Source organism: Wyeomyia smithii, chromosome 3 (assembly GCF_029784165.1).
Source record: "Wyeomyia smithii strain HCP4-BCI-WySm-NY-G18 chromosome 3, ASM2978416v1, whole genome shotgun sequence".
Taxonomy (NCBI): domain Eukaryota; kingdom Metazoa; phylum Arthropoda; class Insecta; order Diptera; family Culicidae; genus Wyeomyia; species Wyeomyia smithii.
In genome coordinates, this window is record NC_073696.1 from 262,697,768 (window position 1) to 262,722,236 (window position 24,469).

Here is a 24,469-nt window from a genome sequence, read left to right on the forward strand (position 1 = left end):
AACACATAACAGCGTAATAAACCGTTGTGTGTTTGAGAGTGCGGCCCCTCCTACTATCTGCTTCCATCCGACACGGGATGAATTTTATTGTCGTCCTTCAAAGCTGCATTACGATACAATGTGTTATTTTGTTGCGTGGCTGTAAGCTCCATCGGTCCTGTTCCACTGTTTGCATATCTATATACGTTCAGTGATTGTAACACTATTTGCATTTGAATAGTGCCTTTTTTCGTTACACTTTCCACAGCATACCAACCTTCTGAAGTAAGACGTAGTCCTACATCAAAAAAGAAGTTTGCTTAGAACGTAACTATCATCTGTGATCACTCTGGAATGCTTCAATGCAAGTAATGTAACAGACAGCTTTATGTAGTGCCAAGTCAACTTTGCGGTCGTGTCTTTTCACACAATCTTTCTGATTTTCCAGCCAAAAATTTAACTTACCCTGTTCTGAAAGATTTATTAAAGATTAGTTTAGGTACTAATCAAAAGGCCAGGTCATCAATAAAAAGTGTAACTGAGTGAAAAAAAAACCATTAGCTTAAAATTCAGAATTTCATATTTCATCCTATGTACAGCACTAAGAACGTCACCTTGTTAAATGTTTGTTTGCTTTTTTTATTGTTGCCTTCAACGAGTGTGGGTGCAAAATCGACTGCGTGCGTGTGCATCTGTGTTGGTTGTTGTTATCATTATTCGATAATAGTACTTGCTTGTTCAATTCAAAAATTCTATATATCATCGCGGTGCGTTAAAAAATCTGCCCTTTTCTACTAGTTTCTAGTTTTGTTTCCTAAAACCGACTCCAACCAAGCTCAAATATATTAATTCATCCGTTTTGTTTTATCTTCTGTTCTATACCTAAAACTACTATTCTCTTATTCAGTCCATTCTGATAGTGTAATGATTTGTTTGAATTTGCCATAAATTGTTAGAATTTTCCTGTTTTCTCTCCGGTTTTCCGTTTGTTTCGAAATATTTAGAAACTTTTCAGTACTACAACTAGGAATAAGTTAATCAACTAGAAGCCATAACTTTCGAATAATTACTAATTACATGTTTCCCTCGGGTTGTTAATACTTTGTTTAACGGTAAGAATGAGTATGCGTGAAATTGTCATAGTTTTCTTGTTTGTTTGTGATTTAAGCCTTCTGTGGCCGAAATCAACTACATTTAGGCTGTATGCAACTAAACGATTTTAATAAACAGAAAAAAAACAACGCAGAACCTGCTAGTTTACTTTCATAATGTAATGATAATAATGAAAACAATAAATGGATAAACAAAAACAATGTTTATTAATGCTAAACAAAACTCAGCAGCTGTGTCATAAATAATCGAAATAACTTAAATTCAGCGAATAAACGTAACCTTAAAAATAGTCTCAAAGCGTCTGACCCACCCTGCGGAAAGGGGTGAAAGGCACGCATGTGCCTTCAACCCTTCTTCCGGGGTGGTTCAGGTTCAGGGTGGCAATATTTACAATAAATTCCTCGCTTGCGAGCGGCTCGCGCGGCTGGACGGTTAGTCATAGTAACGTTTCCATTTGCGGCGCTTCCGTCGCTTTTTGACCCACTCTCAAATGTTCGGAACCGGTGTCGTATTGGCGATGGTTCTCCGTAGGCGTGCTCCCCGGCCCGTCAGCAGATAGCTGATGTCCACCACCGGTAGTGCGGCTGGGTTCGCGTTCAGCTTGACCATCAGCCGGCCCAGAACGGCCTCCAGTCGGTTGCGTTTCTCCGCTAGGGTCTGCGTTTTTTTTTTTTTTTTTTTGAGGGGGGGGAAAAAAGGAATGGAGACTGATGTTAGGTTTTCTCTTTTGTTTTAATTGATTCGCTGGCCAAAATGTGAGGAATTTTTCTTTTTTTTGGTAAATTTAGTATATTTCAACGGGGAGCAGGGAATTACCTCGTTTGAAGGTAGTACGAGCGCTCCTTCGGGACGACTGTTGCTGTCAGTCTTTATGTACACAACAATTACATATAAATAAACAGAAGGAGAAAGAATAAAATGGGAAACACTGTTATCACAACGAGTACGTGGGAGGGAGTGAGCGAGACAACTGCCATCGGAAGCGGTTGGTCAGTCAGTAGGCGCAGGCGGTAAAGCGGGTTTGGTTGATGTGAAAATGGCGGTTAGCAGCAAATTAATGCCGGAAGCAGTCGTTTCGTGCATGCTTGTGAATGGAGAAGAGAAGCATGGTGTGATAGTATGTGTTCCCTCCAAAAAGCATGATCTGAGTTGATTTATCGGTACCATTGTTTTTTTTGTTTTTTTTTTTTTTTGGTATTTGTGCGTGGGTGACAGCGTTTGATGGCGTTGATCAGGGATGTGGTTTGCAATTTGAATATGGGTTTGTTATGTCAAGTGGATGGTTTTGTACGTACCTTAGGAGGCGGTGGCAGCAGCTGCATGATCGGTGTCATCTTTTTCGAACTGACGCTCGATGTGCCGGAAATGGAAGAGTTAGTGTCATCCTTCTTGGTGTTCTTCTTGCGGTTGTCTTTTGCGACCAGTAAATGCGACAGAGAGCCGAGATCGTGAGGCTGAAAAAAGTAAAATATGATTAATAATAACTCAAGTATCAGACAAACGGATTTAGTGTCATACATTCAAAAGAAAAAAGTGGAAGTTTGCAGTCACAAGAGTGTTTTAATCTAATTATTGTAAAACCAACTCATATTCGTGTTTTGTTTATTTCAGCTTCAACCGAATGTATCAAAGAAGGAAACCGATCAAGTTAAATAAATTGGTACGTTTTTTTTTGCCCTGTATTCAATCAGCCGTTTCTTTGAAACACGAAACATTTGTACATAAATAATCTATCATTCCTGAATTAAGCTTTCAAATTTACTAAGAAATCGTTGTCAAAGTATTTAAGTTCATAAGAGAATAATATAGCAATAGCAGGTGGAAGCAAAAATATTATTTGCAAAATATTGACAATTAGCATCTTCAGTAAGTTTGGCTCTAAAACACGTATTAAAAATTATAAAACATTTTCACTTACCGCAAACGTTTTCGAGATCTTCAGCTTCTGCTCGAACTTGTGGAACGCGTAGGACTTCATGCACACCGGGTGCGCATGGCGAGATATCTTCGAGAACAACCGGGCACTCTTGTCCACCCGCAGCTCGCAGATGTACACGTGCGGTTCCGAGCTGTCAACCGGTCTACCCTTGCAGAACGTTGTCGGGTCCAGCACCCAGCAGCGATCCATGACGAGCTCGATCGGAATAACCTCGTACAGCGGTACGCGCATCACCTCGTTCGGGTAGAACCGTCTCGTGGGCTCGTGATAGGTTTCATGCGGTCGCAAGTAGTGGTGACCATACACAAAACGTCGCCCTTCCTTGTCCTTCCAAAGACTTTCGACCCGGAAGATATCGCACTCCGCGTAATCCACCTTTCCGATCGTTTCGTACGTGTGCTTCTTGGGTGGAGCGTTCGGATTGTTGGGATCCGGTGACATTGGAATGTCCCTCAGGACGTACACCGTATCCGTCTGACGAATTTGCAAATTTCCCCGCATCAATGACATGTAGTACTGGTAGCCTTCTTCCGTAAAGTCATTCAAGGGGATCTCATAATTTACCTGACGGGGTTCACATCTCTCACAAAGATAGTTATCAACCGCTGGATCTGCTTTCGTGCACTCGATGTGTTGCCACACCAGACATTTGGAACACTGAATCATTAGGCCTTCGTCTTTAAACAACCCACAGATACACCGGATAATGTCTTCTGCCTGTTCCTGTTTGAACTTTCCACGTCCCTTCGGTGGAGGCAACGGTTCTGGCTCTTGTTTCGGAATAAATCCCTTCAACAGTTCGTTCTGTTCGCCAACGTAGGCGATCAGCTTGTCCACCTGGCGCTGCTTGCAGATGTAGTAGTGTTCCTTCAGCTTCTCGGATGCGACACCCTCGGGGGAACTTATTCCGTAATACTTGACCGCATTGCTGAACATTATCAGTAGATCGTCTTCGAAGATCTTCGGCTGCTTGTAGGTTCCCTGTTCGATGTTGGCCTGAATCTGGGCCAAATCGATAGGACGAGGAATCCGCTCGTAGTACAGTGGAACCTTTTTCTTCGATGGCAGCACAAGGCGATTCTGATAGAGATGTCCGCGTTCGTCTGAAATAGGAAATAAAACGTCAAAAGACCACCTCATAAAAGATAGAGAATATTTAACATACCTTTTAGGCTGGCAATTTCAATGCAGATCTCTTTCAGTGCAACCGCAATACGGGCAATTTTCTCCAGCTCGGGATCATCTTCGACGAATGCAAGCCCTCGGGTTCGCATATTTCGCGGACAGCGTAGAGCGGAAATTTGCGAAGCTAGGGAAGGTTTACCACCGGCTTGTCCGCCCGGTGCTGGGCTGCCGGCCTGTGAAGAGGTCGAATGTTCTGGCGAACGGTCCTTCAGTTTCCGTATCTTGTTGAGATTCCTCATCAGGAAGCAGTGATGTTCCACAACTAGGGCGCGTTCTTTCACGGTCGGTGGGACGAAATTCGGCAACGGTTGACCGTTTAGTTGTGTCAACGGGGCATTCTTCTTAGCCTGTCGCTTCCGAGAGCGAGCCGCACTACGTGGACTGTGCTCCGTTGCCGTTACCGTCGGATTGCTAATCGCACAGGGTGCGACCTCTGGCTTCTTAACTTCCAAAACAGCTGGCAACGGTTTGACCCGCTGAGATTTCCCACCAATAACTCCTCGACACTGTTCGGTCCCACACTTACAGGGCTGTCCCTCGGAGGGATTGAACAGTGAAAAGTTGTAGTCGTACGTTAGCTCTTCATTGGCTGGAATATCCCGAGAGGCAAACAACGCCATCCGGAACAGTCCATTGACGGACCATTTCTGCATCTCACAGTTGGGAGCGCACGAATGATTCACGAATCGACAATCGCTCCCCATTCGGTGGCCGTCGATGACTAAACCTCCGGTGAGATTCAAGCAATAGTGGTGAGTATCGTTAAGATAGATTGTTCTCATTCGTTCCTTAAACTCTTTATCGCTAACAACTTCACCCAAATATTCCATAATAAATGTTCCCTTCTTAACACCTTCCTTGGAGCGAATTCCCCAACCTTTCAGTTCGGTCATGAATCGCTCCAATCCCGGTGCATACTCGTGCCGTTGTATCTTAGTATTGCGACAGCGATCCCCACAAGGGCAACTTTCCGTGACACATTCCACATAGACCAACCGGTTGAGACAATCATCCTTGCAGCCGCTATCCGGCTTGCAGTTACACTGCGGATGATCGGTGGACGGGTTCGGTTTGACGTCGTAATACACGTTCGTGCGTATCTTTTTGTAGTTCCAACTGGCGACGGCATGGCGGGCGGTCAGTTTGCCGTTTTCGTGTAGCCACCACAGATCGTAGGGCAGCTGGAAATCACGCTGAGTCCGACGTAGAAACCGCTCACAATATGCTGGTGGTGGAAGTAAACTTTCGGGCTGTACTTTGACCCCACTACGACCGGAGCGGCCATCATCTTTGTAACAATCGGAGAAAAGACCAGCTGCGATGTATTTCTTGCGGGGTACCTTTTTGTTCTTGCCATCCACCGGTGGGGAAGGAGTTTCCTCCTCTCGGAAGTAATCGGGTGGACCTTCTTCAGCGGGAAGCGGATCGTGTTCCAAGTCTTCCGTCGATGATGCTGGCTGAATTTTCGATAGTTGGGTGATGGATTCTTCGACATCGAATTGCTGTACGTCCACTGGAATCAGCGGCACAACAACCTCCTGCGCTGCAAGCTCCGGTCCTTTTCGAGGTCTTTTGATCGGTTTCTCAACTTCTACCGGCGGCAGTTCGTCACTTTTGCCACGTTTAATCCTTTGAACCGGAGGTTCCTCTATTTTCTTTTGTTCTTTACGGGTTTTCTCCGGCAAGGGTTCGGTTCTGTTGGAGCACCGGCTTTTAGCACGATCTTTAGCTAGATCTTCGGTAAGCATCGGTTGGGGGCTCTTTTCTTCCTCAAGTTTCTTCTCCATCGCGACCGCTGTTGCTACGGCTTTCTGATCTTTCTTCGAGATGATAATCTTAACCGGTGGGGTTTCTAATTGCTGTTGTGGCTCAGGAGGATCCTTAGAGAAAGATTTCCGAGCAGCTGCCGAGCGCGTTTCCTTCACTGAAGGTGTTGCTGCAGGTTCCGGCTCAATGCGCTTTGCCGTATCGACAACACTCATACGCGAACGTCGCAGCTTGCTAAGTTGCTCCGATAATGTTGGAGTGACCGGAATGGGAGGTGTTTCAATGGCTGGCGTTGGTGAAGCGGTTCTCGGTCGTCCTCTAGGGCGAACTGGTCCTTTGGGTGACGTAACCGCAGCTTCCGGGGTGGCTGATTGTTTGTGTCTGGACATTGAACGAGACTGGAGACGTTTCAGTAGAGGCATCGAGTCCAGCGACTCGGAGTCCTCGTTCGCTATCAGGCAGGGTTGCAGTTTGATGACAGCGTTCTTCAGTACGATTTCGTTTTCCTGCCCGGTGGTTTTCTTGGCCAGCTCGTGTGGATCGAGGGCGATGGAGCAGCTTCGTGTACGGCGCACCGGTAATGCCGGATTCTCCTCTGCTAGAATTTTTGTTTTCCGTACTGGCGAAATTGTTTGCTTTTTGTTCTCTTTGTCCTTTATCAGTTTCTCATTAGACTTTATAACGATTGTAGGAGCCTCTGGCTCGCTTGGTTTCTCTTTCTGCTTTCCAATTTTCTTTCTCGGCAGCTGCGGATCGCTAACTATATCTTTTGGTTGTTTTTCCGGAGCTGGCTGAGGCTCTATCGGTTTCTCCCGCTGTTTGATGTGCAATTCCGATGGTTTCTCTTTTTGTCTCACAGGTTTTTCCACAACCGGTGGTTCAGCAACGACTTCTCTAAGCTTCTGCTTTTTCTCTGGATTAACTGCAATAACTTCTTTATGTTTAACAGTTTTCTCCGGTTGTTTCACCGGCTCCTGTGGCTGTTTCTCCCTGTGTTTGTTAATCTTTTCAAGTGTCTCCTTTCTGCTTGGTTTGACTGATGGTTCTGGTTCGCCACGTCGTCTTCGATCTTTCAGCTTTGTCTCCTCCTTCTCCTGCTCGGCTTTATCTTTAGTCTTCTCTCTCAGTTGTCTTCGTTCGTTGATTACCACAGGCTCGGGAACAGCAACCTTAGCAACGGCAGCCGGTTTTCGGCCCCTTCCACTGCTAGTGCTTGGACTTAACGCGTGCCCAGCCGGTTCACGTCCACTTAGAGGAATCTTCCCTTGAAGTCGCTCCAAACTGACAACTGAGAGTCGCGGTCTTGTATTCCGCTCGATAAAACTATCTGTCGGCTCGCCTTCCTTGGGTACTCTATCACAATTTTTCGATGATTCTTTCTCTTTCTGCTGCTGCTGCTGTTGCTGTTGTTGTTGTTGTTGTTGTTGTTGTTGCTGTTGCTGTTGTTGCTTCTCCTTGTCTGCCTTCTCCGTCTCCGATGGAACATGTCGCGTCAAATGGGTAGAATCGAACAGCTCCGGACCTACCTCCGGTTTGTGTTCGTCATCCGATGGATCTTTCTCGATCAACTTCCTCTTCTTTCTCTTAACGGTCGGAAACCCGGTTCTGTTCGGCTTCTTTCGTTTCTTCTTCAGCAATAGATGAGCTCCTGTCTTCGTCAACAATTGTTCAATAACTTTTTCGGAGCCTTTCCGAGTATGATCTTCTCCTTCCAGCTTAGAAATTGTGTCTTTGAGACGGGGACTGTCCAACAGTTCGACCTTGGCGATCAGAGATGGAATGGAGGCCGGTATCGATAGTTCTAAGTCAACAGTAGGCTCAAAAACTCCCGGCGGAGGCGCACTGACTGTGGAAGTGGTTGTGGTGTTGATGGAAGATGTATGGATTACAGTAGGCCGTGTGTTAGGTGTCGCTCGATGATTTGTAGCGGCAAGAATATTGTTGTCGGCAAGGATCGCCGTAACCGTGGCTGTTGGTTGAATTTTCGAGACAAGACCTTCCAAGCGGTTTTTCTTTCTTGTGATCGCTTCACTTTTCTTGTGGTGACCATGAGGAATGTCCGAGTGGTCCCTTGGCTCTACCGTTAAAGGAGAGTCGCTCGATTTGATTTGAATGATCTCCTCCGGAACTGCTGGTTCGGGAGATTTAAGTAAGTGTCGTTTTTTCGGTGTCACTGCCTTAGTGGGATCTTTCACCGCCGGAGCAGAGGCCGATGCAGAGGAACTGGATGTCACTGTCAAAGTGGACATCCTACCTCCGGCGATGGAACAGGGATTGGTTACTGCATGATTTTTAGCGTCATCCTTCTCTGCTCCACTGTCATTACCCTTCGCCGTTTGCTCGCTTAGCAGATAGTGCCGTTTCTTCAACGGAAGTTTATGATCATCCGGACTTTGTGTAGGAACATTTTTCTTGTTTCGCCGTTTCGTTCCTGCTGCAGTCGTTGAAGGTGATTCGACATGTTCCGACGCCTTTCGCTTCTTTGTTGAACGGCCTTTCTGCTGATTTTTGGCTGCTGCTCCAGCCAGAGCAGCTGCTCCAATACCCAACAATCCATCTCTCGCTCGGCTGTCTACACTGATCCGACACTGACTACCAAACGACTCATTCAATCGCTCAATCTCCATCCCTAGCTTAATGTCAGCGGATGATTTCCCTGCAACAGAGTTCGACCGTAAACGCTTTCGCTTCTTCTTCCGCCACGGATGTCTCGATCCAGCCGATCGACTACTACAGCGACTCATCGTACTCAGCCGCCGTTGACGAATCGTTGTTCCACAACTTTTCACCGATACATTATCCATACGGTCACTATGGCAGCTCTTCCGCCGACTTCGCTTCGAACAGACCGACTTGGCCGGAGACGGCTTCGGGATGTCGGCGTTGGTGATTCGACTCAACAGATCCTGGCTAGTGCTTCGCTGGAAACGCTTGCTGCACTCCTCGGAGTTTTTAATAACATTCGCTTTAGACAAAGGCAACTTTTTCACATTGACCTTTCCGTTATCCCTATTACGATTATTCTTCAGAAACGTAGCAAAAGAGTTCTTCGAGCTCATGTTAGAAGAGAAACTATTCAAACTACCGAATCGAGTCAAAGACGAGAAAATCCCTTTAAAATTATTTATCGGAAGCAAATGATTGACGCGGTTTTTCGCCGTCAACAGACTCGGAATACTGCTTTTACTGTTCGGAAGATCCTGGGAGATTTTGAGAGCTTTACTGAAAGGAGTCGCCGTGTTGATCGACGACAGAGATTCTTGACTGCTGCTACTTTCTTCGCTGGTACTTCCAAGCGTTAATCCTGCCAACTGCAGAATATCCTGCTCACTCACACTCGAAGATTTACTACTCTGATTAAAATTCTTATTATTCAGGTTGTTATTATTCGGGGCCAGCTTCTTCCGGCGTTTTCGCCGAACCTGCTTCCGATGGCGGGTACTGCAATCGCTTCGATATCCACAACTTTTAGCTTTCACGCTGTAGTCGCTCTTGTAGCCACAACTTTTTCTCGACTTGGTGCTGCAATCCGACTTGTACCCGGACAGGCGACTCCTCCTATGGCTACCACCGTAATCACTGATGTAACCACTTTGAGACGCCAGCCGCTTGCTACAGCAGATGGTAGAGTGACCACCATCGCTTTTATATCCGCTCAATCGGGGCTCGTGAAACTTTTTGCTAATATCAATTTTCTTCCACAACGGATCCAGATTATCTTCTGCTGTCGATGCTGTGGGTATTGCCGGTAGCTGCTTCTCTTTAGCTGGACGTCCGACTTTTTTCTTCCCTCTGGGTGGATACAGAACCCGTTCCGTCGCGTAGGTATTTCTATCCAGGCTAGCGATAGTGTACTTACTGAGAGGTGCAACTGCTGCGTTCTTACTGCTCGTACCGCTACCGCTTGGTTCGGGTTCAACACGTCGTTTTTGACTGCCTGCAGTCGCGACCTTCTTTTCCGTTTTCGGCGAACCGGTAGAACTGTGCGTTGACAGTATTCCTGAGTCCGGAGATTCACTAACAGCCGGTGGAGGGGCTTTCGCTGTTGCCAAAGCTACCGGATTGACGACAGACTTCGGCGGACGCCCTCGTCGTTTGATTGGAACGATTGTCGCCGATTCTGGCTTAGAGGACACACCGTTCACGCTAAGAGCACTGCTGCTGGAGGCCACCGTATTTGTAGTACCACCACTACCACTTGGCACGGGTGATTCAGTCTTTATTTTCTGTTCTTCGGCAGTTTGTGCGACCGGAGTAGACGACTCGGAGGATCCTCCTCCGCTTCCGAGCATGCTAGTTTTCGCCACAAAATCCCGTAAAAGGCTCGAAGTGTATTGTGGAATAGCCGATGGCGTTCCGCGACAGCTTTCGCCGTCGGAACCGCTTTCGGCAACTCGCATTATTGCTGCATTCACCAACGCAGGAAGCTCGTTATCGGAGGAGGAACCGGCGTCGGCATCTGGCATCGTACCAGCAGCCGTCTGCACAGGGTTCGATTCGGCAGTCGATGCGAGTACAGGCATCGATCCAGTTGCCGTGCCTAGTTCTGTGCTTTCATCCTGATTTCCATCGCTACTGGAATCTGAGCCACTAGAATCATCACTACCGTCACTACTGCTACTAGTTGTTACACTGCGGCTGGCCTGAAACGTAGCATTAGGTTAATTAGCTAAACGTCTTTCGAGTTTATTCCGCTCACTACTCACCTTCTTCCTTTTGACAAACTTTTGCTTCTTCGTTCCACTTCCGGTAGAACCATCTTTCTTCGTCGATTCATCGTGATTTTCGGAACTACTACTATCACTATCGCTGTCACTAAAGTTCGAGAAGCAGGAGGAACTTTCCGAGCTGGAGTCACTCTTGCTGCTCTTCCGCGTGGAGGTTCGACCCTTCGAATCGCTGGCAGAAGCGGCTCTTTCGCTACCTCCTGCCGGTGTAGCAGTCCGAGCTGGACTTGCGGTGGCAGCTGCTGTTGTACTTGTACCCACTGCAAGAGCTTGCTTTTGGGCATCACTTGCCGAAGACCCGGGACGAGTCGCTCCATTGTTCGCATTTCCGGAGGGTGATGGGGCTGGCGTTGTGCCCGATTGATTGCGCGGGATCGCAATCTTCATCCGGAGGCTGGCTGTGTCGGAGCTGAAAAGAAGTAACAGATTATTTATTATGTGTATATCTATGATTTTTGTCAAATACTTAGAATTTTTGCAAATGTTTAACATATTAATGTATAACGTATAGTTGATGATTGGAAGCCTACCAAAATAATTAGTCATCTACATTTTCAAAACGTTACTAGAAGTTAATTTCATTCACTGCTGAGTTTGACTAACAACTATTATGCCTAATGTCATTATGCTTGGAAACCATTTTCGTTATCGTTTTCTAACTGCAAAACCTTCATTATTTTTACTTTCAATTATTTTTATTTGCTACTAGGAACAATAATAACTATGTTTAAAGGTAATGTTAGTGCTAAGCACTGAATTAAGCAGTATACGAATATTTATCAACTTAGCAATGTTTGCGGAAAAAAATGGAAGTAAAGTTGTGGAATAAATAACCGAAATCAGTTTTCGAGAAGTTATTTAGCTGTATTCATGGTTAAACGCAAACACAAACATAGGTCAAAGTAACCAGAAACAGGATTTCTGAATATTGCCTATCTGTATTCAAATGATGAATGGATAAAGATCGAAGCAAACTGAGGCCGCGAGTAGAAGTAGTGAAGTTTGCGCTTGCAATTTTTGCACAAATTTACTGAATTTGCCAATATCAAAAACGACATTTGGATCTCAGGTATCGGTGATTACTGAAAACACTCGTACGGCTATGCGGAAGTATGGGAGGTAAATAGTGGCTGAATTGGCAAGTTGTTGTATTGCCTAGGGAGGAGAATATAGTGGGGATCAAATACTTTATGGAATAAGAGCTTTACAACTGAAGTATTGGAGCCTTATAATCAGGTGGACGACAATCACCTACTCGAGTTAACGGTTAGGTACAAGGAAGAATTACAAAAAGAGTGGAAGACCTGCCTACACATGGCTAGCTATCATTGGACAAAATGTAGAAAGGTATGGAGATTAAATTCTAGAAGAATGGGAAGAAATAGCCAGACATAGAGAAGAAATGGCAAATAAAATTGAGGGAATCTAAGATAAACATGAATTCATTCCCAGGATCTGGAAGGATGAGAGATTACAGCAGGAATAAATGGGAGGAGTTGTATGCCTCGACTACGGTTTTCCGGAAAAACTGACACGACTTATCAAAGCTACCTTGGATCGAGTGATATGTTACGTGTACGTATCAGGGACACTTTCGAATCCCTCGAAGCGCGCAGAGGGTTGAGACAATGGGATGGACTATCCCGCACGTTATTCAATATTGCTCTTGAGGGTGTTATCCGATGCACAGTGTGTCCAAATCGAGAAACGGACGGCAAACTATTTTTTCAATTCTTATGTTATCCATATCTTCTAGAAAGTTGCTACGTTCACTGTTGTGCTTCATATGCTTTAATGGAATTAGTTATAAATTTCGCCGTATAGAGGGCGCCATACCTAACTTTTGAACGTGACTTGCTAGAGGAATACATAGTTTGTTTTGCAAAGTTGTGTAAAATTTTATTACAAAACTGTTTTCTAAGTAACTCGAACCTCTAGAAATTGAGATTTTAGAGATACAGCATGCGAAACTGACGATATACATAACCCTAATTAGACCAGTATTTGTAACACAGGCGCAAGGATGAAAATTATTATTCGCGTTCATTTTTTTCGCAAGCCGATAGCTTTAGATAGACGAACTTGAAGTCCACAAGTAGTACTACAAATTTGTCTCTCCTACAAAGTTGTAGTACTACATGAGGACTTTAAGTTCATCATACAAAGTTGTTTAAATATGTACTTATCAAATGAGCTACCGGCTTGCGACAAAAGTGAGCGTGAGCCATAATGTACAGTAAAGTTCTTTTTTACACGATTCTACGTACCGTGCAAAAAAAAACGTGTAAACAAACCGCGTTATTTGTAAAAACGTCGTAAAAAACGCGTTATTTGGAAAAACGTCGTAAAAAAGAAAATAAAACCGTGAAAAAATAAAACTGTGTAAAAAACAGCCTACTATAGTCTGTTAACGTTACTGTTACTTACTGTAACAATTTAACGCGAAGACGAAAAATCATGCAAAAAAAACCGTGCAAAGTAAAACCCCATTATTTGAGAAAATGACGTAATAAAAATCGCGTTATTTGGAAAATCGTCGTAGAAAAGAACCGTGTAAAAAAAGACTTTACTGTATATCTTTGTGCAGGCGTATGTATAACGAGCTGCATGCACTACTTGGAGAAGTTCAAATTGTGCACCTGACGAAGGTCGGTAGGCCGCACATGTCGCGAGTATGCCGGACGACAGTACGGTAAAATCGGTTCTCTTCGGGGACTCCACCGGCACATGAAACAGAGGGGCCCAACGTGCTCATCGGTCGTCTTGGTAATGATTCCGTCACCTACGGTGACATTTTTATCCAGACCTTACTTTTCATCGCAGTCGTGGAGATGCAAATGTAAACTCGGTTTTCGGCAATGGAGACCCTAATGACGTAGCCGTTATCGATCTGTACGAAGCGTAAGCTACTGAAATGTTATACATTGAAGATGGTAAACTAATTCCGTGTTTTTTTGTGCAACTTAACTAGCACAGATCCATTACGAAGAAGCAACTCAAGCTCTCTGTATCCAAGTCCATTCATCTTTCTGAAGCACAACAACAGCGATAATACTCCTGTATGCATGATGTGGCTCCTCATGTTTGCATAACACAGTGGCTATTCGTTCACATTATGAGTCTTCCTACACTGGTGAACCTTTACTGAAATGGTCCAAAATTGTGTTATGTCTGAAAACCTGGTAGCTCACCATTCAAATAAAAGCCTAGTGTGTTGCAAACAATCTTTGAAACGGCGGCTACTTTTGGAATTGTTTGAGCTTTCGACACTCGACAAAAATATATGATTTAATACTTTCCATGAATTTCTAAAGGGTGTTAAAGAGCTCACTTAAAATCCTTTAAGGGTTGATAGAGGACCATATTTGATGAAAAAATCCTTCTACGCATAAGGTCAAAATTTAACTACTGCAGAGTTATACACTTTTTTTTTCATTTTTCGGTTATACATATTTGCCTTTAACGAGCTCTAGCACAAGAAGTGTGATAGCTAACTCAACTTATTTGGTTTCTTTGGAAAGCTGGGAAAATTTTGTAATCGATAGTGTCTTGAAAACGTCAAATTAGAGAAAATAAGAAGCACTTAGAAAGAACAAATGTGAAATCAAATGTTTTTTGAGAACAAAACTGCAATTTTCTCTCTGAAATGTGTGATAAACATGGGTTTTATTGTCAACTAAATTGAACATTGAAGTCTACTCTACAAGTTGTTCTTTGACACCAAGCATCTAACTCTTTTAGTTTAGCTGCTATTTCACTTGAAAAGCATTAAGCTGTGCCTTCATTTAGTGCAGTAAGGGCATCTTCAGCGGTGGTCCAAATCGTTGTTTTGTTCATTTTTTTTGGAACAAACTCAAATTCACTGCTGCACCGGTGGTGTAAATTTCGTTTTATACCAGATCTAAATTGAAAAAAAATTGAAACTGGTATACGTTTTGGTCTATTTTTGTCACTTTTTGGAACAAGAAACAGATCACCCGACACCCGTTCTAAAACCCTTTGTACGCTGCCAATAGGTGGGTAAAATGTCATATTTTAATTGAATACCTCATTTTTATCTATTTCCATATAAGCGTTTTGCTAGTGTTGGGAATAAACAAAACAAAAATTTTTTATGACAAATCACAATTCATTTTTGTGGCTTTTCTGAAGAAGAATATGAACAGGTTTGTCGTTTTTGGCTTCGAAGAAACCGACCAGCAAAAGGGGGAATTTTGAAAGACCATAACCGTAGGTTCAACTACTTGGTTTGCAACCATCAGCCACCAGGATGACAAATATGTTGGCTATTTGTTAATCGCCTTAATTATAGTGGGACTAGAGGGGACCTTGAGAGACCAGAAAAATGTTCCTCGAAGACACTGAACTGAAAACGTTCAAAATGCTGGGATGACATTGCGCATTTCGTTTCGAGCAACTCGAACAAACTAAATGATCGCTGGGGGGCGTTATGTTTCGTTTTTCGTATTTTTTGGGTTAGAGGGGTTAGATGAGCTGCAGGACAAATGACAATGACAGCTCCTTTTAAGCTTGAAGCATATCTGGCAGTATGTGACATACTCGAAAATAGCGAAAATCGTTCGAATCGAGCTGCGCAATGCCACCCAATATCCTCAAAACCCAACCCAAGTTTGAAGAACTGCAAGATTTTGAAGGATTGATGAGACGAAAACGGAAGATGAACATCTACGCGATCAAATATTTTTCGCTATCCTCCGAAGCCCTACTTGTAGCAGAAATTTTTCGATCATACCAATTCATCCTGAGAAATGTCACTGACGCTCGGGTCAAACCGTCAAATCCATAAAGTCTTGTGGATATGAAGTGTCTTGCCGAAGTAATCGTTTAATGTGCGAAAAAATTAGCGAATTTCCGTTTGTTAAATATTAAGTGCTTTCCATTATAACAAGTCTCATTAACTGATAGCATGGGGTATTGAATTGTTGACAGTGTGACAGATGTCAGCGGTTTAAAACAACAAGATATACAACACCGGTGCGGAGAACGAAAAGCTGGTCTATATTAGCTGGTTTTATTCAGGTTTCGCTGGTGTAAATCTAGTATAAAGTTGTTTCAAAAATAGACCACCGCTGAAGATGCCCTAAGATTCACAATTTCTGCTGTATTTGCTCAATGTAAATGTTTCATTTTTCGGTAAGTAAGATCCATTCATGTTTTACACTTGTCCCAACTAGTGACGAAATATTAAAAATATCTCACGAAGATCTTTACATAAGAACAGTTGTTTTTTCATCCTCATCAATAGATGATATTGATGAAAAGTCCTTCATTTTCATAACTTTCGATGTTAGCTCAACCAACTATTTCAGCCACCATCTTAAAATTATCAAAAAAATAAATTAAAAATTTCTTCTTTTTAATGGCGTTTTGCTCCATGGCATGTTTGCTAAAACATAAAAAAACAGTTTTAGCTTTTCCAAGCACTAGTATCGGTAGGGGAATTGTGGGTCAAATGAACAAGGGGGGGGGGTAAAATGGACACCCGTTTAAATCTTGACTATTACGTTGAAGTATATTACAAACTTCTTTGGTACCTTATCTTAAATGCACTAGAAGCTTTGAGATTTGAGACAAAGTATGCGACATGAAACAGTCAAACAGTCAAAATAATAAACGAAAACAAAAAACACGTGTACATTCATGGTGGTGATGTTATTTTTGGCCTACAAAAAAAGGGTTTTTTCTAGTGTAAAACAGTATTTTATATCGGTTTTTCTGCAAATATCTGTACTCAGACTACTAACCAGCAGAAATCATCAAAGGTTTGTCATTGTTTAAATGATTTTCGAAATATTTAGGTATTTTCAATAATATGTATGTGCGGGTAAAATAGACAGCCCATGGTGATGATGAAAAAAATGTGTTAATTTCCATTGAAAAATCTAGATGCTTCGTGTTTATATCAAAAAAACGCAAAGGTAAACTCGGACCGATGAACAGATGACCGCGGCTAAACGTACCGTTGAATGCGGAATATCCGTAAAAAAGCTTCCGCCATTTCTCAGTTTCTTGCGGATAAGGTCATATATTGTTATTAATTCTACGACAAACAGTGAAAATTGAACTGTTGGTGAATGCATAAGTGTGTCACGTGCGATGGAAAAACATTTTACTATCCGTAAAGGGATAAGTAATGTTCACGCCCAAGGTGTTCATATTACCACCTCTCTATGTTCATTTTACCCACACGTGTCCATTTTACCCTCAAAAAACTACTTTAGAAATAATCATGAAATCTACGAAAAATTATACATTTTAGTACTTCTTCTTATTTTTTGTATCAACCATTAGTGACTCAGTTAATGTGCGCTATCGACTCATAGTTGTAGTGTTAAACTGTGGAAGAAATTGAGAAATGGCTTAGGGTGTCCATTTTATCAACCCCTTCCCCTAATCGTAACTCATGATCAATTCTTTCCGATCTGCAGACAAATTCCAGAGCTAGTTCATCCAAGCCGGTTGACGATTACCGATCACATTCCATTTTTTTTCACCATTTTAGGCACCGAAATAGCAAACCTAAATCCAGGTGTTTGGTTAACTTCAAAAATAAAAGTCCTTGATTTTAAGGTTTTACTAAAATGATAAGGGGTCGTCCACATTTCACGTGGACAACTTAGTGGGGGATGAAGGGTACGCAAGAGTCCGTGCTTGTTCACAGAAGAGAGGTCGGGGGTAATGATAATGTTGACGTGGACACGATACTTTTTCTACAAAAAATGGAAATCTGCCAGATAGGCTTGAAATAAAATTTCCACAAATATTCTGGTTTCAGAGTCTTTGTCAGCTATATTTGAGATTACCTTTTCGTCGAATGGTTCTACAGACAAGCTGAGCACCTGTCGAGAACATTTCAAAAATTTCAGAATATATTGAAATCATCATAAACTCTGTTTAAACTTTTTGAGGCACTTTCAACTAAGCTGTGAGCTAAATTCGGTATCAGATTGGTCATTGGTCTTATCCATTTATGGAACCACTTTTAGCTTAATTTGCAATCTATTTTTGTTTAGCCCTTTTCTTTCATTTAAAACCATTAGGCTGAATTTTGATCATTTTCTTTTTGACTTTTTTCTCTCGCTAGAATTACTTCATGAATTTGATCCAAGTTTGATCGTGTTCTTTATTTTTGTTCTTTATTTTTGTTTTTTTTTTTTAATTTATTTAGAATGCCTTATTGGTTCATCAGTTTTTTTAGAGAAATATTCTATATATTCTAAGGACCTTTTCTGTCTCATCAAAGTGTTTTAAACCATTATTTCCTTTATTGGCTTTTTCTTGCCTTCAGAGACGTTCCGCAACAATTTTGAGCTGAGTTCGGAATACTTTTTTATACTTTCAAATCTTCCGAAGTATTTTCGAATGTTTCACTTTTGCGAGTGTTTTTATACACTCTAAGTTGAGTTTGATAAAATTTTTGCTTTTTTAAGTTATTGAATATTAATTTGAGACCAGTTTTTAGCTGTTTTTTTTCTGATTTTAGGTGTATCCCTCTGTCGCTTCAAATGGCTTTTCTCAATTTGGAATCAATCTCTGTTGAGGCCTTTTCACCCTCTCCTAGGTTGAGGGGCTTCACGGTTTTGCAATTAGTAATATCTGGTTTAAATTCGTGAACTAAAATACTCTTCTGTTATGTATTGAACAAGATAGATCCAGACTAATAAGGCCAGATGCTAGTTGCAAAACACCTCAAACGTTCTTTGAAAAGACTTTGATGGGCTTTTCTTTGTAATCAAAATAAAGAAGCAATAATACATAACCTAATATTGCATACAGCATGACCATTGTAAAATAATTTAAAATGTCTATAAAGCTGATTAGAATCCTTCATTGTAACGGCCGTAATAAGACGAAGTTGAATGTTAATGATAATGATTGGGTGGAATGCTTGAATCATTTAACACTTTGATAAAAGGTCAGATTGATTGATCTCTTCTTTTACGGATTAAGCAGTTTTAATTGACTATTGTGACAACTAAGACATGCTTTCTACTGAGGTGCCGAGAGGGCTCAGTAAAGGAATTTGGTATAGTAATCAAAAGATTGCGTTATCAACTTTCTCAAAGCCAACGCTCAACCAGTAGTTAGATACATATATGCGCGGTCGTAATTCAGACTTATTTACATTTATTTTTATTGTTCAAACCAAATTATTAATCCAGTTTCCTCTTTTTTTAAAAAAAAAATGCGAGAAAAATCAAGAATTAGAGCAAACGAAGCAATTACCCTGAGGAATACAATCGAACAAAGGTCAATGAAAGAGTGATTAAAGGTAACAAACATAAAACGGGGTAAGTAAAGGATTAAGGCACAGCAGGTATGTAAAAAAGCAAATTACTATTACTATTGTTATTACTACTTATCAAATGTTTCATCTGACAAGAGTTTTGATGAATAAAAAGATTTAAATATATGTGCGGTTGGGAAGGGTTGCCTTGAGAGGCCCTGGACGCAGACTGGCATACGAGACAAATATTATATACATATACAGTGCTTTTTCGCTTTTATCGTCGTTTTTATCACTACTCGCCAAATTCACGCTCGATTTTCTCACGTTTTTTTTTTCGTTTTTAACACGCTTTTTTAAAGAAAAAAACTTTAAATCAAGAATAATGTACTTCCAGTTGAAGAAAATGCATCCGAAACTTCATTTTCACTTGAGCCTTGTGTCCTTGCATGTGTATAGTTTTATGAACTCAATTTATTTGATCAATTTTCTGAGGCAACAAAGTGTCATATCTGTTACAAATAATTTGTGTCATAACTTTGAGAAAAATGAACCGTGAAATACGTATTTCATTTACTTTGAAGCAAAAATTACGTATTATTAGAGCGATTGAGAAAAAGATCTGTTAACAACTCAAATAGCCCCACAGTTTGGTCCTCACAGAGCATGGATTTAAAAATTATAAAATCTAGCGGTTCTACAATTTTACATAAACAAGCATTAGACTCTGCTAGCTATGCTAAAGAATGGGCAGTACAAATCATATTGATATTGCATGTATAATAGCTAGGAGAAGGTCCGCGATAATGCGATGGAAAAAAATATCATAAACTAACCTTTTCGTGTTTGTTCATTTTTATCTTGAACTTATCATTTGTCAGTGTATCATTTTATTCAAATAATCATAAATTTCAATTCAATCCAACACAAAAAATTCAATTTTTATCATTTCGCTGAATTCGCGGTTTCGCCAAATTCACGGTAAATTTTTTTTGACCGTGATAAAATCGAAAAAGCACTGTATTACAAATGGACGAAATTTATTAACATCAACCACAGTTACAACTATTCTCTTTTTCTTTTCATGTACCTTTCTGCAACTACTATCACTGTTCCCTTCGACTATCCCCTATATTAAACCTTGTCTTACTATACGGTATTCCAACGCAGAATTTTTTTGACCTCTCGGGTTACTATGCTGCGATGCCAAATCTAATCTCTCCACTGGTACAGCATGGAAAGTATTTAAGCACTGGAGATTTGGCCCTGCGGCCCCCTTCTGTACCCGAAAATTAAAATGAAAAATGAAAATGAAATCTCTGTTGAGGCCTTTTCACTGTTTTACATTTTACAGGTATTTCGGCTGAAACTTGATCATGTGATTTTCTGGCCGTACTGTCTCCTAGAATTTGGAGATATGTTTGAGATCATTTAATTCCCATGCTTTTTTGATTTTCTAAACTTTTAAAGTGCATATGCTTGATTATTCTGCTCCTGAATTTTTTGCTTCAGTTTAATTTGTAAATTTTCATGATTTATATAGGATAAGTTTTGTAAGACTTTTTGAAAATCAATTGTTAGCTTACTATTATTTTTAAAACTACTTCCGGCTAGATCTAGTCTATTTCTGCTTTGATTATTTTTTGCCAATATTCTGTAGGTATTTATGTTGTTCTGTTGAACGTTTTTAGTTATTTTCAGCTAGACTTGAAATCATGCATTTTTATTTTCCGTGAATGCTCCAAAATAGTTCCAGCTGAATTCGGAGTTATTCTGGTTTCATTTTATCTAAGATTATTATCTCTTCAACTTATTCTGGATTTTCAACACGTTTTAATTTTTTTAAGCTATTTTGTGATTAATTTTTGATAGGTTGAATTTGGTGTACTTGTTTTTTATTTTTATTAATATGTAGAAAAGATTTCATCTTTACAGCTTCTACAGAAGCTTTTAGCCATATTAAAATAACTATTGAATCCTTTTTGTTTTTAGTCTCTTGTTTGCAGAGCCGGATTTAGGGGGGTCCCACATTTTGAGAGCCCCCACAAATCAAGAAAAAATAAACTTTTCCCAAATAAAAAAGAATTTCAAAAACTTTTTGAATTCCAACAGAAAAATTCGTATACTAGGTAAGCAGTTTCAGAGACTAGAGAATATTTCTTTTAAATGATATTTGTACAATTTAATTTTAAACAACAATATGCTGAATGTATTCTAAACACTGAAATTGCATTGCGTATTCATTTAAGATGAAAGGTTTCGAACGCAGCAGGGTGAACTGTATTTTTCGAAGATGAAACTGATTAACATTGTGAAGTTGCAAATACTGAAAAAATTGAGTAATTGATAAATTTTCAGCGAAGAAACCTCATAAAAAGTTGTAAAAATATGTAAATATGTGACAAATTTTTGTTAAGTTTTCAAAGACAAATAAAGGTTCTAAATATATACATTATTTTGGGCCCCTATACAAGACTGGGCCCCGGACACCCACAATCGTAAATGCGGCTCTGCTTATTTGATTGCTTCGAGTGGTTAACAACTATATTGTTAATTTTCGTTTTGGCCATTTCTGTATTCTCAATAATTTCAATCAATGGTTCAAAGAGAAGTTACTATTTTTTTGCAACAACCAATATATCAACATTTCAACTCAACTTAAAAAATATCCTGCGACATTTGAAAACATTTTTATATTTGGTATCTCCAAACTTCGAAACCATTTACAGCAAAAGTTGGAATCAAATTCTGCTTTGCGCTTTTCTGATTTTTGGTACTATTCTCAGCCTTTTTAGGCTGATTTTTGATGGGAATCTTTTTATCTACTACTTATTTTTAATCTAGGCGGTTCCGAGGTGAATCTGAAATTGTTATTTTTTTTTTTTGCAAACATTTTCAATGTTTAATCATTAAATAAATCACAGAAACGAATATTTTTCAACTTTTCTTTGTAAAAAAAAATCCTCGTGGACAAAGCGGCGGAGGGTGGTGATTCTGCCAGTCGTCGTATGCTCAAATCTCGACTGAAATTGTCTTCAAATACGCAATTCTTAACGGAAACTTTGTGGAATTATGTTGACTAGTGCTTTTCCTTTTTGTAGCAAAACTCAACTTCTTGCAGGAAAGTTTCTTTTGCTACTAATTTAAATATGGGTCTTTTAAATGATAACAGTCCAGGCTAGAATGGAACAATAATAGTTTTAAGCATGTTTTTACTTCAATAACATAATTTCCGATGCTGCATATTCTTCTCTTTTCGACTTGAGTGATATTTAAAAAAAAATTATCACGCTGTATCCAGTTTATGATTTTAAAGTCAATTTTCCTCTGAAAAGCGTTTAATTTTCTTCTCCCAATTACATTCGTTCGCCGCTTCTCCTGCTCAGAAATAGTTTTTGCTGTGAGAAAACCATTCTGACATTTTTCAATCATCGAATTTTATATTGTAATCAAAAGGCCTTTGAAAAAACATCAAGAACCTACCAAAACAAAAGTATACTTATCAGCGTTTCGATTAGAGAAAGGAAATAAATCGAATAGTTTATGTTCTTAATAAACCAAATTGAAATGTCTACTTATTCCATTCTCAAAGTTTTATAGATGTTATTGTAGCATACGTTGAATTCGTGCTCGGTTATTTGTTTTTGATCACGTGAAAAATCAACAGGAATAAAAAACATAGCATTCTTAATTATTTTTGGCGTGCGAAAATATTTTCGGAGGTGCGCCGACTCAAAATAAGCGCGCGTTTCAGAATCTACGCGGTTTTTTTTATGAAATAAATTTCTTTTTGAGCGTCTTAGTAAAATGGAATTGAATATTGAGAATAGGTAATGTTTCCATTTAATTCTACTACAAAAAATCGAATATCCTTTAAACGAATACCGTCCGTAGATACGTATTTCGGTTGCTACATGCAACCATGATCAGTGCTCATGTGGACTGTTCAACAGTATTGGACGGTATTCGATTAAAGGGTATTCGATTTTTTATGCTTGATGATTCTTAGTAAAACAGTCCTAGATAGGGTTTGCAATCCCGGGAACGATTTCCCGGGAATTACCTTTTCCCGGGATTCCCAGATCCCGGGAACAAAAATATTGATTCCTGAGATCCCGGGATACCCAAGTTTCTCAAAAGTTTTGCAAAGTTTTAATATAGTTTCTCACACAATAGTGCAATAAAACTTAATAACCTATCGAAAGTGAAACTTACGTCGTTAGAGTATATAACTTACTTACTTTTCAAAAATGTTTCAACGTTTCAACAAATGTGAATGTATTGGACACTCCAGTTTCAAACTGACAAACAGAAAATGTTGGACACTCCAGTTTCTAATGAAATGTAACAAGAACTGGAATCGGTGTTTTAGAAGTATTCTAGAAATATAGCGGTGATTCAACAGACTTAAGCAAAGCTTACAAATGAAAACTACCTTATTTTGGCTTAACGAAAAATTGTCAGCGGAGCTGAAGCGATTGTTTGGCGACATGAAAACCCTAAAACCTACAAATCTAATCTTCAGCTAATATTTGCAATAAAAATCGATCGTGGATTTCTGATGTGAACTTGAATAAGTTTTGTTCTTATTCCGTTTTTCATGCGAATTGATAATCAAATTGTAAACGATTTTTTGATACCTCTTTTCATTAAACTTTTTCGAAATCTTATTTTGCTAAGACATTATTTCTCCATTCACGGTTCCTGGGAAATGAGTTTTTTCATTCCCGTTTCCCGGGAAATCAATTTCCGGGAATATTGCAAACCCTAGTCCAAGATTTTCACTGGCATATAATGTTTTCTCGAAATCATTTCCAATGAAGTTTAGAGTGGAATTGTTTTTTATAGAAAGTATCCATTGAATCGAACCAACGATATTTCATCGAATTGAGTCAAGGCATCAAACATACACTACCCGTCATAAGTTTGGAATCGCTTTACTGAGTATTGCAACACCCAGGTTGAATATTGCAACACCTCCCGAAAAATTTAGCATCACCTGGAATAAGCGGATATCTCGTGTTTTTGACAACCTAAAAGGTTGCGGTTTTCAGCAAACTTGTTCAGGTTGAATTACCCCGCTATGCGGCGCTAGGGTGCATGCAATTCTTCGTATTCAGACTTCAACTTATCGCGCGATTATTGCTACCCAGAAAGTTGCGGTCTTCGGCTAGTGCCACCAGTTGTGGTCAAGCATGTCATGTCAAGCATACAGGCTATTTTCATTACAATTTAGTGTCAACACAAATCAAAAACACCCAGTGCCCTAATTGAAACCCGACTTTGACGACTCCGACAACTTCGACAACCTGCAGGGCGAGTGTTTTTGACTTTGTGTATACATATCGGGTGCTTTCTTAAACGCACCATGTACTAAAGTCAGAACCACTTGGCTTGCATGTAAACAACGCCGTGCAGCAACGCCGTCGTTGCTTGTTTGGTCTTCAGATTGCAGCGGAAAGTTATACAAAATGCCCCCTGTGGTGTTCAAACCATCCAATGAATAATTAA

General features: G+C 40.4%; 1 protein-coding gene across 2 annotated transcripts in view; it reads right to left on the reverse strand.

Moving 5' to 3' along the window:
- Positions 1-541: 541 nt before the first annotated feature.
- LOC129732442 (histone-lysine N-methyltransferase ash1) overlaps positions 542-24,469 on the reverse strand; it is a 30,508-nt gene continuing 6,580 nt past the window's right edge. Inside the window, exons 3-8 of one of the 2 annotated variants that reach the window (XM_055693331.1) lie at positions 10,690-11,119; positions 4,197-10,626; positions 3,011-4,134; positions 2,388-2,546; positions 1,909-1,959; positions 542-1,749 (exon numbers count right to left, since the gene is read on the reverse strand). In XM_055693331.1, the coding sequence (XP_055549306.1) occupies positions 1,579-1,749; positions 1,909-1,959; positions 2,388-2,546; positions 3,011-4,134; positions 4,197-10,626; positions 10,690-11,119 (8,365 nt within the window). In that variant the 3' untranslated portion in view covers positions 542-1,578. The remainder of the gene's footprint in view (positions 1,750-1,908; positions 1,960-2,387; positions 2,547-3,010; positions 4,135-4,196; positions 10,627-10,689; positions 11,120-24,469) is intronic. The other variant, XM_055693332.1, reaches the window with a different exon arrangement.